The sequence below is a fragment of the Phalaenopsis equestris genome, unplaced genomic scaffold (genome assembly GCF_001263595.1).
Source record: "Phalaenopsis equestris unplaced genomic scaffold, ASM126359v1 Scaffold000860, whole genome shotgun sequence".
NCBI lineage: Eukaryota > Viridiplantae > Streptophyta > Magnoliopsida > Asparagales > Orchidaceae > Phalaenopsis > Phalaenopsis equestris.
The window spans coordinates 47,386-62,018 of record NW_018165300.1 but is presented as its reverse complement, the minus strand read 5'-3'; the positions used below and the strand labels follow the sequence as shown (position 1 = coordinate 62,018).

Below are 14,633 nucleotides of genomic sequence, written 5' to 3'. Positions count from 1 at the left end.
ACACCTTTGTCTTGTGTAAGTGGTTATATCTTAAAAGGGATAGTCCCAAAATACAAGTATTGCTCCCAGAAGAAAATAAAGAAAAACAGCAAACAGTACCAGTAACACTCCCAAAAAGAACCATAATGTCCCACTAGCTGCTGTCTTTCCAGTCAAGGCTCATCAAAGCAGTAGTAGCAAGAGATCAAGCTGTAACTCTTAAGTGGGGAATAGACAAAAGGTCCCCATCCATCAGAAATAGAAGTGCAGGGGGTGGGCAGTAAGAAACAACACTGTCAAGTGTAAACATACCAGACCTGGCAAGCCAATTTGCAGGTCTATTCCCTTCCCTGTAAATATAAGAGAGCTGGATATTCATAGACTTTTTAAGAAACTGGATCTTTTTTGCCCATTGCAAATGATGCCAGGAGGAGGGCCTGCCATCTTGTATCAGCTGCAAGAGAATCTGGGAGTCCCCTTCTAGTAGTAAATGTTGCCAATGGCTCCTCTTGGCAAAGGTAATGGCCCAATAAACAACAATCAACTCAGTTTCCAAAGCATCAGTGGCAACAATAGGAGTTTGAAAATAAAGTAAACAATTTCCAGTAAGGTCCCTGAAAACACCACCCACTCCAGCACCCAATTTAGAAAAGTTGTCATCATTATTGATTTTGATATAAGACCATGTAGGTGGATGCCAAAAAACAATAGTTACTTTTGGAGAATGAGACCTTTCATTCTGGGGGAGAGGGCAAATGCAAGGGAACTTCTTATAAAGAATTAATTTATGAAGGTAAGAGATGCGGTTTCTTGTTGCTTTAGATATGGTAGTAGGCTCATCATCAAATTTGGCCTTATTCCTAGCCATCCAAAGGAACCAGGTCACCATTAAAGGCACCATTCCAAGTTTTGCAGAATTCCAACTCTTCCAGCAGGTATTAATATTAAGCCATTCAAGATACATAGTATTAATGTTAAGTTGCTTAGCAAGGTTAGTCCAAACCTGCTGGGCAAAACAACATTTGAAAAACAAATGAGGAATAGACTCCTCCTTACCACATAAAATACATTGTGAGGGTCCTCTTAGTCCTTTAAGCTTAAGTATGTCATCAATAGAAAGGAATCCAATAATCATTCTCCTGTTGAAGAAAGACATAGAAGGGGATAAGCTTTTGTGCCAAATTAAGTCTCCCCAAGTTTTATGTTCCCAAGTGTTGAGTTTCATATAAATTAATTTAGTTAAACTTTGATGTGTACCTCCTTGCCAAATCAATTTATCATCTTTAGATCTATCAAATTGGATTCCGCTAATCTGAATAGCAGACTGTTCCTGAAGAATGGATTTGAGCACAGGTAAAGACCAGGAATTATCCTCTCAGCAGTCAGCCACTTGCAGTTGAATGTTTATATTGTATGAGTTAGACTTCAGTATCTCTTTGGGACACCAAGAGTCCAACCAGAAGTTGATATCACCTTTGCCAAGGTCCCAGAGAAATAAATCTTCTGCTTGCTCCCTGATTTTAAGCATTTGTACCCAGAGCCTAGAGTCCCCTATCTTCCTAACCACAATGTAAGGATGATTCTCCTTGCAGCACTTGCTCCTCATAAATTTAGCCCAAAGGGATTGCTGCTCTCTAAATTTAATCCAAATTTTACGAAGGTTTACTTGAAGAAGATGTTGTAGGCCTTTAAAACCAATACCACCAGCCAAAGTGGGTTTAGTTAACTCTTACCAGCTAAGTTAACTCTTACCAGCTAGCCCAATGAAGTTGCTGCCCCTGACCAGCTCGTAAGAATCTATTAAACACCCGTTCCATTTGTATTTGAATATTTTTCTTCATAGTAGTCATTTGAAGAATGTAGGAAGGAAAAGTAGTTAGGATGATCTTCAACAAAGTAATTCTACCTCCATTAGACAGAAAATGGTTTGACCAGTAGGAAAGTTTGGTAGATATTTTTCCCAAAACATCCTCAAATTGAGTTTGTTTAGTTCTTCCTTTGATCAGTTGAACTCCAAGATATTTGACCTATCTTCTTCACAACATTCTTGTTAGCACTTGAAAAAACCATACTAGCATCTGCATAAATTAAGTGAGAAACAACTACTTTGGATTTACTATGGTACCTGGCATAGTTGAGGGGCAGGAGGTCTTTATTAAACATTCTTGAGAGATGGTCCATAGCTAAAATGAATATAGTGGGAGATAAGGGATCCCCTTGCTTTAGACCTCTAGTAGCAGAAAAGTGTCCCCAAGCTTGCCCATTAACTAAGACAGAATGATTGTTGTCCTTGAGGTGCCTCTGAATGAGAGTACAAAAAGCTTAGTAGTTAGAACATCCAAAATAAAATCCCAGCAGATTGTGTCATAAGCCTTCTTGATATCTAATTTATAAATTAGATTTCCACTTCTGCAAGATTTGTCCAAGTCCAAAAGTAACTCCTGAGCAAGCATTACATTGTCAATAATGGAAAGGCAGATTGGTTCTCACATATAAGTCTGCCAAGGTGAGGTTGAAGTCTTCCAACTATAATTTTACTAATCATTTTACTGATAACTGAAGTAAGACTGATAGACCTATAATCATTCCAATTCTTCTGAAGAGCAGTTTTAGGAATGAGAACAATGTTTGAAGCATTGGAATAAGGAGGTATATTGGATCCAAGGAAAAAACTCTGGATAGTTGAAACTACATCATCTTTGATTATCTCCCATGATTTCTTATAAAAATCTGCTGTAAAACCATAAGGACCAGCAGCTTTATTGCTATCAATGGTTTGGAGTGCCTGCCAAATTTCCTGAGTAGTTTAAATCTGATCCAGAGAAAGGTTAGCAGTGTAGGAAATATCATCAGGTGAATACAAATTTTCAATTGGGATTCTTTGGGTTTCAGACTTAAACATTTTGGAAGTGACTAACAACATCCAGAGCAATGGATTGATTATCAGCAAGCCATATACTTTCAAAATTTTGAATCCTGTGAATGGTATTACACTGTCTTCTGTGCTTGATGCAAGCATGATAGTATTTAGTGTTTCTATCCCCATCCTTAAAGTGGCTGATGGCAGCTTTCTGTTTCAAGAATTTATCCTGTCTGTCAATGGCAGTAATAAGCTTTTCTTGGGCACCTAAAACAAATTCTCCTCCCCACCTTCATCCAAGACCACCTTCTCCATTTCCAGAACTTCCTTTTCAGTGTGCTCCACAGCAGCAAAAACATTACCAAAAACATTCCAGCCCCATTTTTCAGACCCTTGCTAGTATTTAAATGCAGATGAACAAGATTGGACCAATGGTCCAGATTGAAAGAATTAATCCAAGCAGCTGTCGCAATGTTTATGAAAGAGTGATGTTCAAACCACATATTTAGATATCTAAATGGAGCAGGAGAGTAGTTAGATTCATTGACAGCAATAGAAACAAGTAGTGGCCTGTGGTCAGAGCCTGCAAGACTTAAGTGAGTACCAAAAGTGTGTAAAATGTATTGACACCACTTATCATTAATCAAAAATCTATCAAGTCTTTCCCAAATAGCTCCTCTCTTCCAAGTGTATTCTGGCCCCTTGTAACCAATATCGAACAGTCTAGCCTGAAGAATGTTATCAAAAAATAAATTCATTTTGGCTAAATTAGGGGGTTTTCCACCAACCTTCTCAGCAGAGGTAGCTATGCAATTAAAGTCACCTCCCACTAACCAACAATCATCCATAGAGGTACTAATAGTTTGCAAGGAGTTCCACAATGCCCTTCTGTCAGCCTTAGTGCAGCCAACATAAACAAAGGTGGCAAAACCTTTGTGACCACAACTATTAAAAGAGAAATGAACAAACTGAGGATGATCAGCCTGGATATCCAAGTAATCTCTTTCCTGTAAAGATCCAAATTTTATTATTTATGTCAGCATAATGAGAAAAGCCAACAAATCTAGATAGGATTTGTTGAGGATGTTTATGAACCATAGGTTCAAGTATGGCAATACACCAAAGATTGTGTTTTTTATTGAGATGCATAATTCTTTTTATGGAGGAGGGGTGAGCAATGCCCCTAACATTCCAAAAAAGGTAATTAATCATGGTGAGATATTTGGTGTGAAGAGGGCTGAGATCTAGATCTAGTCCTCCCCCTTGTAAGCTGTATGGGTGAATTCTTTTGAGCATTTGGAGGTCTTCCAGTCTGATAATTTTCAGTCAAAAGTTTCTTTTCTTCCAGAGCAAATTTCTTCTTCTTTTTTGCTTTCTGAACTTGCCAGTCTTGTTCCATTGTTTGCTGCATTTCAACAATTTGATTTTCAGAAGGCCTTATAGGTTCTGTTGGGTTCAAACTTCCCTTTTCTTCTAGTACAGATTTCATTTTCTTTTTTGCTTTATGAACTTGCCAATCTTGTTCCAATGTTTGCTGCATTGCAGATAACTGATTTTCAGGAAGTTTTACAGTTTCTGTTGGGGTACCAGGGTGAATAGTTACTGCTTTCTCCTGCACAGAAAGTGGATAAGTCACAATGCATTCTCCCTCTTCCATTTGTGTGCCAGCAGGCATTGTAAGCTCAGAGATTTCTTTAAGATTTGTAATAAGTGTGTTCTGGTGATTTAAATTATCCTCAGCTCCTCTGTGTGCATCCTCCTCAATGGGCTGTATCGCTCCAGTAAGGTTCTCAGAAAACTTATTATTGTTTTCAGGAATGTATTTCCTTTCTACAGCCAATGTGGTTTTCTTCTTGTGAGTAGGATGTAACCTGTAACACCTATCAGAAGTGTGTCCAAATATCCTACAGTGATGACAATAATAAGGTTTTTGCTCCATGACAATTTTCTGCCAGTGCCCCTCCTCCTTAGACCCAAGCCAAATTTCCTCCACCATAGGGAGAGTGATGTCCCTCTCCACCTGAATTCTAGCTACAGAGGGTCTTGAGAAATTAAAAGTAGGGAAGTCCATTTTCAGTGGTCTCCCCAGTGCCAAACCAAATATTAAAGAGAACTTTGTGGTTGAAAAAATGTAGTGGGAGACCAGGTAACTTGAACCAGATTGGGACAATAGGGGGTTCTTTGCTAGGATCAAAGTTAGGTGTCCATTTAATGAGCTTCACGAGGGTACCATCCAAGGAGATATTTTTCTTGGCAAAAGGCCTTGCATAGTCCTCCTCTAATGCCAATTTAATCATGTTATGTCTGCCATCAATCAACCCCAATTGCCTAGCACCAACAAATGGAAAATTGTCAAAATACTTCCTAACAATTTCCATTTTGGGGTGACCTTATTGAAATTTGCCAATGAGTATAAATTTGTTCTCAGCCTTTAGAGTGGCTAGATCTTCATTGCTGTAAAGATGGCAATCTTGCCCTCCTTTACATCTAAGGGATTGATAAGCTGGCATTGCTCTTTACCAACAGCAGCATTATGAAAAGATTGGGGAAGAACCTGTAGGTCAGCATCAAGCACAGAGTTCGTCCATTGCCAACCACACCAGCATAAGTGGCCTTGGTCCAAATTGCATTAGTGACAGCATCAATGGGGGTTAACTCAGCCATCGAAACACTCAACAACAGAAAAAACAGTGAGGAAGCAAACAACAGATAAAAACAACTATATATATATATATATATATATTTAATGCCACCTTATCTATGCATAAAAAGATGTACTTCACTTTTTAAAAGTTAAAAAAGTGGTTTTTTTAATGTGATATGAAAGATGTGTGTTTTATAGAGGTAAAAAAGAAAGTTTAGGTGTTAGATATGTAAATAGAGAAGAGTTGAGTGATGTGTATGTAAATGCCCCTTTATTTCTCATTTTTTAAAAGATTTGTATTTACATATCAAACACCTAAACTTTAATTTTTACCTGTTGCATAAAAAAGATTAAAGATGTATGTATTTCACTTTTTGAAAGTTATTAGTGGTCTTTTTGACGTTAAATGAAAGATTTGGGTTGTATCGATGTAAAAAGAAAAGTTTTGGTTTTATTTATGTAAATACTTAAGAATTGGGTGATTTGTGTGTAAATGCCCCTCCATTTTATTTAATTTTATTTTTATTGATTCATTATTGGAACTTGTTGATTGCAGATTTGTAAAAGAATGGAAGAAATATTTGGAAGAGGAGGCTAGAATCATGAAAGATGTCCCAGGATGGAATGTTGGAAAGAGTTCTACACCCCCGGCCGGTGGGTACCACCGGCAACCGGAGAGCTTCGACCGGATATTTGGTGAGAGAAAAATCTGAGCTAAGCTTGTCTGAAAGAACTTTGAACCCCTAAACTGTTCATAAGAGACAATATTGGTTGAATAGTTTCATGATGCCTTTTTTTTTTTTAAGAAAAAAGGAATTTTTTTAATCTATTTTTGAGGTTTTATAAAACTGTCTGAATAAGCTTTTAACAAGACCAAGGTAATATGTTAAATTCCTGTTTCTGCTTTGTTTACTTTGTTTCTGCTGCAACTTATCATTCTGCCAGTATAAACAGCCATCTATTCAGTCAAGTTTATTTACTTATTTTTTATTTTTTGGCATTTACATACATGTCACTTAATTGTTATGTATTTACATATCTAATTTTGTTTCATTTTATGTAAAAAAATATCGCTTTTAACTCTTCAAAAGTAGAATGCATATTTTCTTGTTAGGTGGTGTATATGCAAAAGTTAAAGCTTATGAATTAAGTGGTATGTATGTAAATCTTTTTCTTTTCTTTGTGGTCTGTTAAGACATAATTATTTACGTACGTCATAGCCACATAGTTTTGCGTGCGTACCTAGTTATTCGGAGGGTATTGGAGGGTTATGTCGGTGTTATTGGGGTTAGTACCCCCAAAAATCTAAACAAATCTTCGAATGACAGCAAAACATATGAGCGCGAACCGCGGAAGATATTGATAGGTTATTGGGAGGTTTTTAAGATGTTATAGCCCCCCAATAATTGAGTTATTGAAAGGTTATTCGGGGGAGTACGTACGCAGAACTGTGTGCGTATGACGTACGTAAATAGTGCTTCTGATAAAAGCTTATTGTTGAAGTGTGGGATGCGATTATTTGCCTTTGCAGGAAATGGCTTGGCTTCTTTGAATTTTAGCTTTCTGAGCTTCAACCATTTTTTTTAATGGGAAGATTTACATACATGCCACTTAAGTCCATCAAGATTTAAACTTCATTTTTATATTTATTTTTGGGGAAGATTTACATACATGCCACTTAAAATCATTTTAAATCCCCTTTTTTTTGGGGTATTTACATTCATGCCACCTAATTCTTTTGTGTCTTATAAGTATCTATCCAAATCTTTGGTGTTTTATAAAAAATATTACAATTTTAACTTTTGAAAAGTGAAATATGCCTTTTAATTCATGGGCAAGATGGTATGTATGTAAAAAAAATCATTCCATATTAATCCACTATTTCAACTGTTAATTCATAATTGTTGGTTCTGATTAAAATAATGCAAAGATATGGCATCTGAAGTCAATTAGCCCACTTTTAGAAGCCAAATTAGAGAAAATATTTTATGAAATAACTAAAGCACCTTCAAAATATACTCTTCTACGCACTATTTATGTATTTTATGGACATTTCAGATTTCCATTTAGAAAAAAAAATAGGCTTTGATAATTTAAGCATTTAACATTCAAACAAATACAATCTTTATAAATTTCAGTCCTAGATGCATTTCATACACATAATCAATAATTGTTATAATTTGATTAATTTCATCATTTATAATAAAGTTGTGAATGATATGAACTACGTGAAGCAATAATCGACACGTCAAATTTAATTTTTATATTTATAATACATTAGTGTCATAAAATTGTGCAAGAAAATATGTATTTCACTGTTAAAATGCTAATAAAAATGATACATTTTGATGTAATGTTCAAGATTTTAGTGTTGTATGTATGTAAATTTGAAAAGTTCAATGTTAGTTAGTGCACATTAAAAAATAGATCTTCAAAACAACTGAAAAGCTCATGCGTTAAATTGGTATTTTGAGCCTAATGAATTGAGCTCATCCACAACACATTTACAACAGTGACTTGATTGGACCAGCTGTACATTCTAACCATACCATTGGGGGTGACAACTACCAAACTTGCCTCTCAGAAAGACTCGTTAATCTTATATGTCGTGATGTTAGTATTCACACGACCTTGTTCGACTGAACTCGCTAGTACTGGATATGCAAGAGAGCTTCTCCAATCAATTTTGCTCATGCTCCTCGAGCTCTTTGCTAGCTCATCAATCAAGCTTGTATGCATCCATCAAGTTGTGTCATCAAGCTTGCTCAACAGTTCTTCAAGACAGGTGGATGGAAAACTCCGTTCCATCATGGATCATGTATATTTATTGACGTCATGACATCCACGTCCGAGAACTTATGAATGATGAGTCTTAATAGACTATGTACAATACAACCTACATCTTAGTATTTATTTATTATTTGTTGTCCTACGAGGGCAAGTACATTATAGGAGATATAAAAAAAAGAAAGAAACGAACTCTCTCTTTCTCTCTCCCTCCTCAACACCCCCTCCCCCGCCCTTCTCTTCCATTGCTCAACATCATCAATAGTAAAATGCACACCTCGAAATCCTTAGCTCCCTTCTATCTTTTTCACAAGGTCTCAGATTATATGAACCAACAAACAATATGTGACTTTACATCCTAAAGGGATTCAACATATTGAAAATTGCAGTGAGCATGTCTTTCATACTCTGATATAATAAGGAGATCTTTGAAACAAAGGAAAACAAAGGGTAATCATGGATTTCACTCAAAACTTCGTGTTGCAACAAATGAATGAATTAAGAGAGAAAATTCATAAAATGGTAGAAGTAAGACAGAAAGTATCGAGAACTCACTTTAAAGATTGTTTGACAAGTCGTACAGGACAATTAGGATCAATAACATGAAGACGACAACCACCATGACACCACCCTTTAAGAGAAGAACTACCACAAATAGAGCAAGGAGAGCCCTGGCTCTGACGTAAGAAGAGGAAGAGAATATAGACGATGAATCACACATCCCCAAAAAGAATCCTTTTGAGTCTTATAAAAGTGAAGAGAGAAGGAGGAGGAGAGAAGAAGGTTGTTAATGAATGCTTTCTCAAGGGAAATTGCTGAAGCTGAGCCACCTAGAAAGTTCAATATCTCTAGTTTAGATTCTTATAAAGAAATGATGAATACCATTGAACATGTAACATAAAATGAATGAGTGGTATGTTTGTTACCGATAAATGATGCCCTAAAATATCATTTGCACCTTATGACACTCAAAGAGTGAGCTCTTCGATGGTTCAACAAATTGACGGTAATAATCAATTCTTCCTTTGACAAATTCATGCAGATGTTCATAGTTCAATTTGTTAGCACGCATAAGCATTAGAAAATCTCTCAAGCTTTATTAAAGATCTAACAAGCTATATTTGAAAGTTTAAGGAGTCTTATCACTCAATTCCGTCGAGAGAAGCTAGATGTTAGAGATCTTGAGACTATCATTACTTTCACTCATACAACACTCATGCAAGGTCTAAGTAAAGGCCATTCTATTATGCACTTGGCTTATAAAAGCTAAAAAAATTGGTTGAAGTCTTATAGATGGTCAAAAACCAAATTTTGGCTGAATAGTACAACTCTTTTGTGAATCCCTCATGAACTTGAGAGTCAAAGGACAAAATCTAGCAAAGAACTTTTCACGAACATTGGGGACCCATAAAGTAATTTATATGAAGTGACAATTGAAGTGCCCCTAGAATACATCCTTAGTAACAACAATAGAAGAGCTTGACCAAAGGTTGGTCATAAAGATATGATACACCAAAAGTATATGCATTTTTGGACCCATATTTTATACTCATTTTTGGTGATATTGCACTTTAATGGAAGATATTTTTATGTTTTCTTGCAGATTGTTGATTTTTAAGACTTGAATAAAAAATGAAGCAAAAAGGATGGAATTTGGAGTCAAAATGACATTTTTGGAGAAATACTTAACGCCGATGACGCTTACAGAACAAATGGTGGATTTTACTCAGCGCCGCCGACGACACCGTTTGACAGAGAGCAACAAATTAAATATGGACCACTGGCGTCGATGGCGCCAATGTCGGTTCAGACCCTGTTTCTAGAAGATTCGATGAATTTGGATGCTTTTTGAAGAGTTTTTAGATGCACCTATTGGAGAACCGACTCTAGGCTCTATTTAGGGCCAAAATTGATCAGAAAAGGGGCTCCTCCTCTTTCCTCCATGTTCGTAATCGCCACACCTCGCCTCCATACATTTTTTTCATTTTCATTCCACCACCATTCAGGAGTCTATTAATTATTTTTCATTAAGAGTTTAGAGTCTTTATGGTGAGATTAAGTGTGAATTCTTCTTTAAGAGTGTTAGAGAAGGAGAAAAGTGAGAGATTTCTTCTTCCTATATTTTCTAGGAGAGGCTACAAGGGATTTGCTCTGAGAAAGAGTTTCAGATAAGTGTTGTTTGTTTATTAGTGTTGTATGAACTTTCTTTTATATATAAAATTCTTTCTCATGAAGTCTGAGTAGTTTCCTTTATCTTTCTCCCTACTCTGAGATATAGTGAAATGAAGAGATAATATGGATGTGCAAATATTAAAATATATAATAAATTGTGATGATTTTTCAACCCAGAACTTAATTTACTTTTTGATCTGTCCAATTTAATTGTTAAAATGTGTTGTGAAACATATGATCCGGGAAATGGAGTATGACTTCTACAACAGAGCGAGAATCACATTTGATTCCATGAAGGAGAATTTCGTTCAAGGAATTAAGTGCAAATAAATAGAGAAATATATATTATTGGGTGTAGAATTGGAGATTTTAGGGTGACAGACTAAAATCCTCAATTCAATCTTAGTGTTTAAAAACTAAAGCGAGAGTTAGCCTTCAGGTGAAGCGAGGTGGGAGCTCTAGAGTGGGAGCCAGTATCCTCCTAGCCTAGGCACGAATTTAGGGACTAAACCTGAGATTAGCTAATGATTTTTAATAACACTGTATCAGGGTAGAGAATTAAAACTGCTATTTGGCACAAAACATATTAAAACTATTTATCTCATCTCATTTTACCAAAATTTCATTGTAATGGCTAGAGAAGATTAAACCCAATAATGAAAGAAGTTGTTAAAAAAGAAATTTTAAAATGGCTAGATGCTGGAATTATATATCCTATGTCAGATAGTGCTTGGGTAAGTCCAATTCACTGTATTTCGAAGAAAGGAGGAGTGACCGTTGAAGAAAATGAGAAAAATGAATTAATTCTAATAAGAAAAGTTGCTGGTTGGCGAATTTGTATTGATTATAGAAAATTAAATGTAGCCACTAGAAAAGATCACTTTCCTTTACCATTTCTAAACCAAATGTTGGATAGATTGGCTGAAAATAAATATTATTGCTTTTTAGATGGATATACCGATTATCATCAAATTCCAATTGCTCTAGAGGATCAAAAGAAAACAACATTTACAAGCTCATATGGAGCATTTCCTTTTCATAGTATGCCTTTTGGACTATGCAATGCATCTGTAACATTTCAAAGATGTATGATATCAATTTTTAGCAATTTTATTGAACATGGAATGAAAGTGTTTATGGATGATTTTTTTGTATTCAGAACTTCATTTGAATTATGTTTAAATAATTTAGAAAAAGTCCTGAAAGTATGTGAAAGAATCAACCTAGTACTAAATTAAGAAAAAATGTCAATTTATGGTTGCAGGAGGTATTGTACTTGGGCATAAAATATTTGAAAATGACATGGAAGTAGATCCTGCAAAAATTTATGTTATTGAAAAATTACCACATCCTACTAATGTTAAAGGGATAAGAAGTTTTCTAATACATGCTGGTTTCTATAGGCGCTACATAAAATTTTTTTTCGAAAATAACTAAGCCATTATGCCAGCTTTTTGAAAAAGATATGAAATTTGATTTTAATGATGAATGCCTAAAAGCATTTAAATTGTTGAAAGAAAAATTAATCACTGCACCTATAATAGTTCCACTTGATTGGGGAAAACCATTTGAAATAATGTGTGATGCTAGTAATTATGCTATTGGAGTTGTTTTAAGATAAAGACATAACAAAGTTTTTAAAGTGATATATTATGCTAGTAAAGCTCTAAATGATGCTCAAATTAATTATACTACTACTGAAAGAGAGTTATTAGCTATTTTTCATGCCTTTGATAAATTTAGACCTTACTTAATTAGAACTAAATGTATAGTGCATACAAATCATTATGCTATTAAATACTTGATGCAAAAGAAGGATGTTAAACCAAGATTAATTAGATGGATACTTCTATTGCAAGAGTTTGATTTTACCGTAGTTGATTGAAAGAAAAATAATAATCAAATAGCTGATCATTTGTCTATATTAGAAAGAGAAATATTAACTAATTTTACAAATGAAATTTTAGAAAATTTCCTTAATGAACAATTATATAGTATTGATGAAATGAATGTACCGTGGTATGCTGATATAATAAATTATATTGTGAGTGATATTCTATCACATAATATTAAAAATCCACAACTGAAAAAAATCATTTATGATTCAAAATTCTATTTTTGGGATGAACCATATTTATATAAACAATGTAAAAATATAATTATTAGAAGATGTGTGTCTTATGAGGAAACTCATCAGATAATTGAAAGATGCCATGATTTTGAATTTGGCTTCCAATTCCATAAATACTTCCAGGTATAGAGTTTTCAATAGAAGAAAGTTTATCAGTTTTGACGCGCCTTGACGCATAGAGATTATATGAAAAAGTTATTACAAAGAAGAGATTGATCAAGGAGATAGACTTTGTCAATCATGGATTGATTAATCCAAGTTCTCTAATTGATAAAATCATTGTGCAAAGACAATGGGAAGTTCTGTGCTACACTATCGCTGCAGTTGCTGTACCAATGGTGAAGGAATTCTATGCCAACTTACATGGAATTACCCAAGGAGTTGTCTTCGTACAAGGTAAGGCTGTACCATTTACTCTAGCGTGAATTAATGTGTTGTATATGATAGAAAACATTCTAATCTGTCATTATACAAATTTTATCCCTACCATAGATTTGATGCAAGTTGTCTATATTTTTTCTGACGGATGAAAGTGATATTTGGGAAATGTGAGATGAGGGATATGTTAGTTTCTCTGCTTCATCACTTAATCCAATATCAAAGCAGCGGTATTTCTTCATTTCTGCAAAATTACTCCATATCATGAAGATTAGTAGAGTCACCAAAAAAAGTGCTACTTTAAATTATTGCATTCAAATGGAAAAATCCATTGATGTAGGATCTATCATTTTTAATTATGTTATGTGTATTATTATGAATGGGCTAATTTATGGACTTAGGCATCCTTTCACAATTTTCCTACTTTGCAGTTAATCTCAAGTTCCATATGAAAGTTGGAAAAAGTTTTATTACCTTGGGAGCCCATCATTCCTACTGATGATAATTATGTCGGGAATGGAAATGAAGCATTAGATATTATCTTGGATCATTCATCACATGCTTCAATTCAATTGATGCCACCAACAGTTGGAAGTTCACTTGCTTTGGAAAAGAAATTGAAGAAAATTGAAAGAGAACTTCAGAGTATAACAAATGCAATAGGAGATCTTAAGTATCTTTTCGATCACCTAGATTGTAGGATGAAGGAGAATTTTGATCATGCTAGAGCATTTGAAGCAGGATTAGTGCGGATGTTCAAGGATAAAGGATGGATCAAAGAAAATTCGACTAACCAATTCCCGTATCGAATCTTTTATAATCTATACGTTCATTACCAGTCTATGGGAGATATTAGAGGAGGAGAAAACACTGAATATGGGACAAAATAAGTGAAGAATTTGGAAGATGTGTGCTTTGTGAGGAAACTCAATAGATAATTGAAAGATGTCATGATTTTGAATTTGGAGGACATTTGGAACAAATAGAACTGCATATAAGATTTTGCAAGCTGGATTTTATTGGCCTATTACTTTTAGAGATGTTAATGAAAATATTAAAACATGCGATCGATGTCAACGAGTAGGAAATATTTCCAAGAGAAATGAAATGTCTCTAAATTACACATTAGAAGTTGAAATTTTTGATGTGTGGGGATTAGATTTTATGGGATCGTTTATGCCTTCATTTGGAAATTTATATATATCACTTGCTGTTGATTATATGTCCAAATGGATTGAAGCTATTGTTGTACCTAGATGTGATGCTCGGAGTGTTTTTAAAATTTTAATTAAAAATATTTTTACAAGATATGGAACGCCGAGAGTAATTATTAATGATTGAGGATCTCATTTTAGGAATAAGAGAATAAAAAATTAATTTAAAATATGATATTATGCATAGATTCTACACTGCTTATCATCCTCAGACTAGCAATCTAGCAGAGATATCAAATCGTTAAATAAAAAAAAAATTAAAAAAAGCTGTAAAAATTGGATTGATCTGTTAGATTAGATACTGCATTATGGGCATACAGAATTGCTTATAAGACTCTTATAGGAATGTCCCCATAGAGACTGATATTTGGAAAAACATGCCACTTACCAGTAGATTTAAAGTATAACGAAATTTGGGCTATTAAAGAATTTAATTTTAATCTAAAAGATGCTGGTGAGAAAAGATTA

The 14,633-nt window shown here is 34.6% G+C and overlaps 1 protein-coding gene across 1 annotated transcript in view; it reads left to right on the top strand.

The window, feature by feature from the left end:
* The window catches only part of LOC110031892 (NADH dehydrogenase [ubiquinone] 1 alpha subcomplex subunit 13-B-like), a 41,854-nt gene extending 35,460 nt beyond the window's left edge, over nt 1–6,394 (top strand). Inside the window, 2 exon segments of the mRNA XM_020735316.1 lie at nt 6,040–6,119; nt 6,122–6,394. Of these exon segments, the coding sequence (XP_020590975.1) occupies nt 6,040–6,119; nt 6,122–6,183 (142 nt within the window). The 3' untranslated portion in view covers nt 6,184–6,394.
* The last annotated feature ends 8,239 nt before the right edge of the window (nt 6,395–14,633 follow it).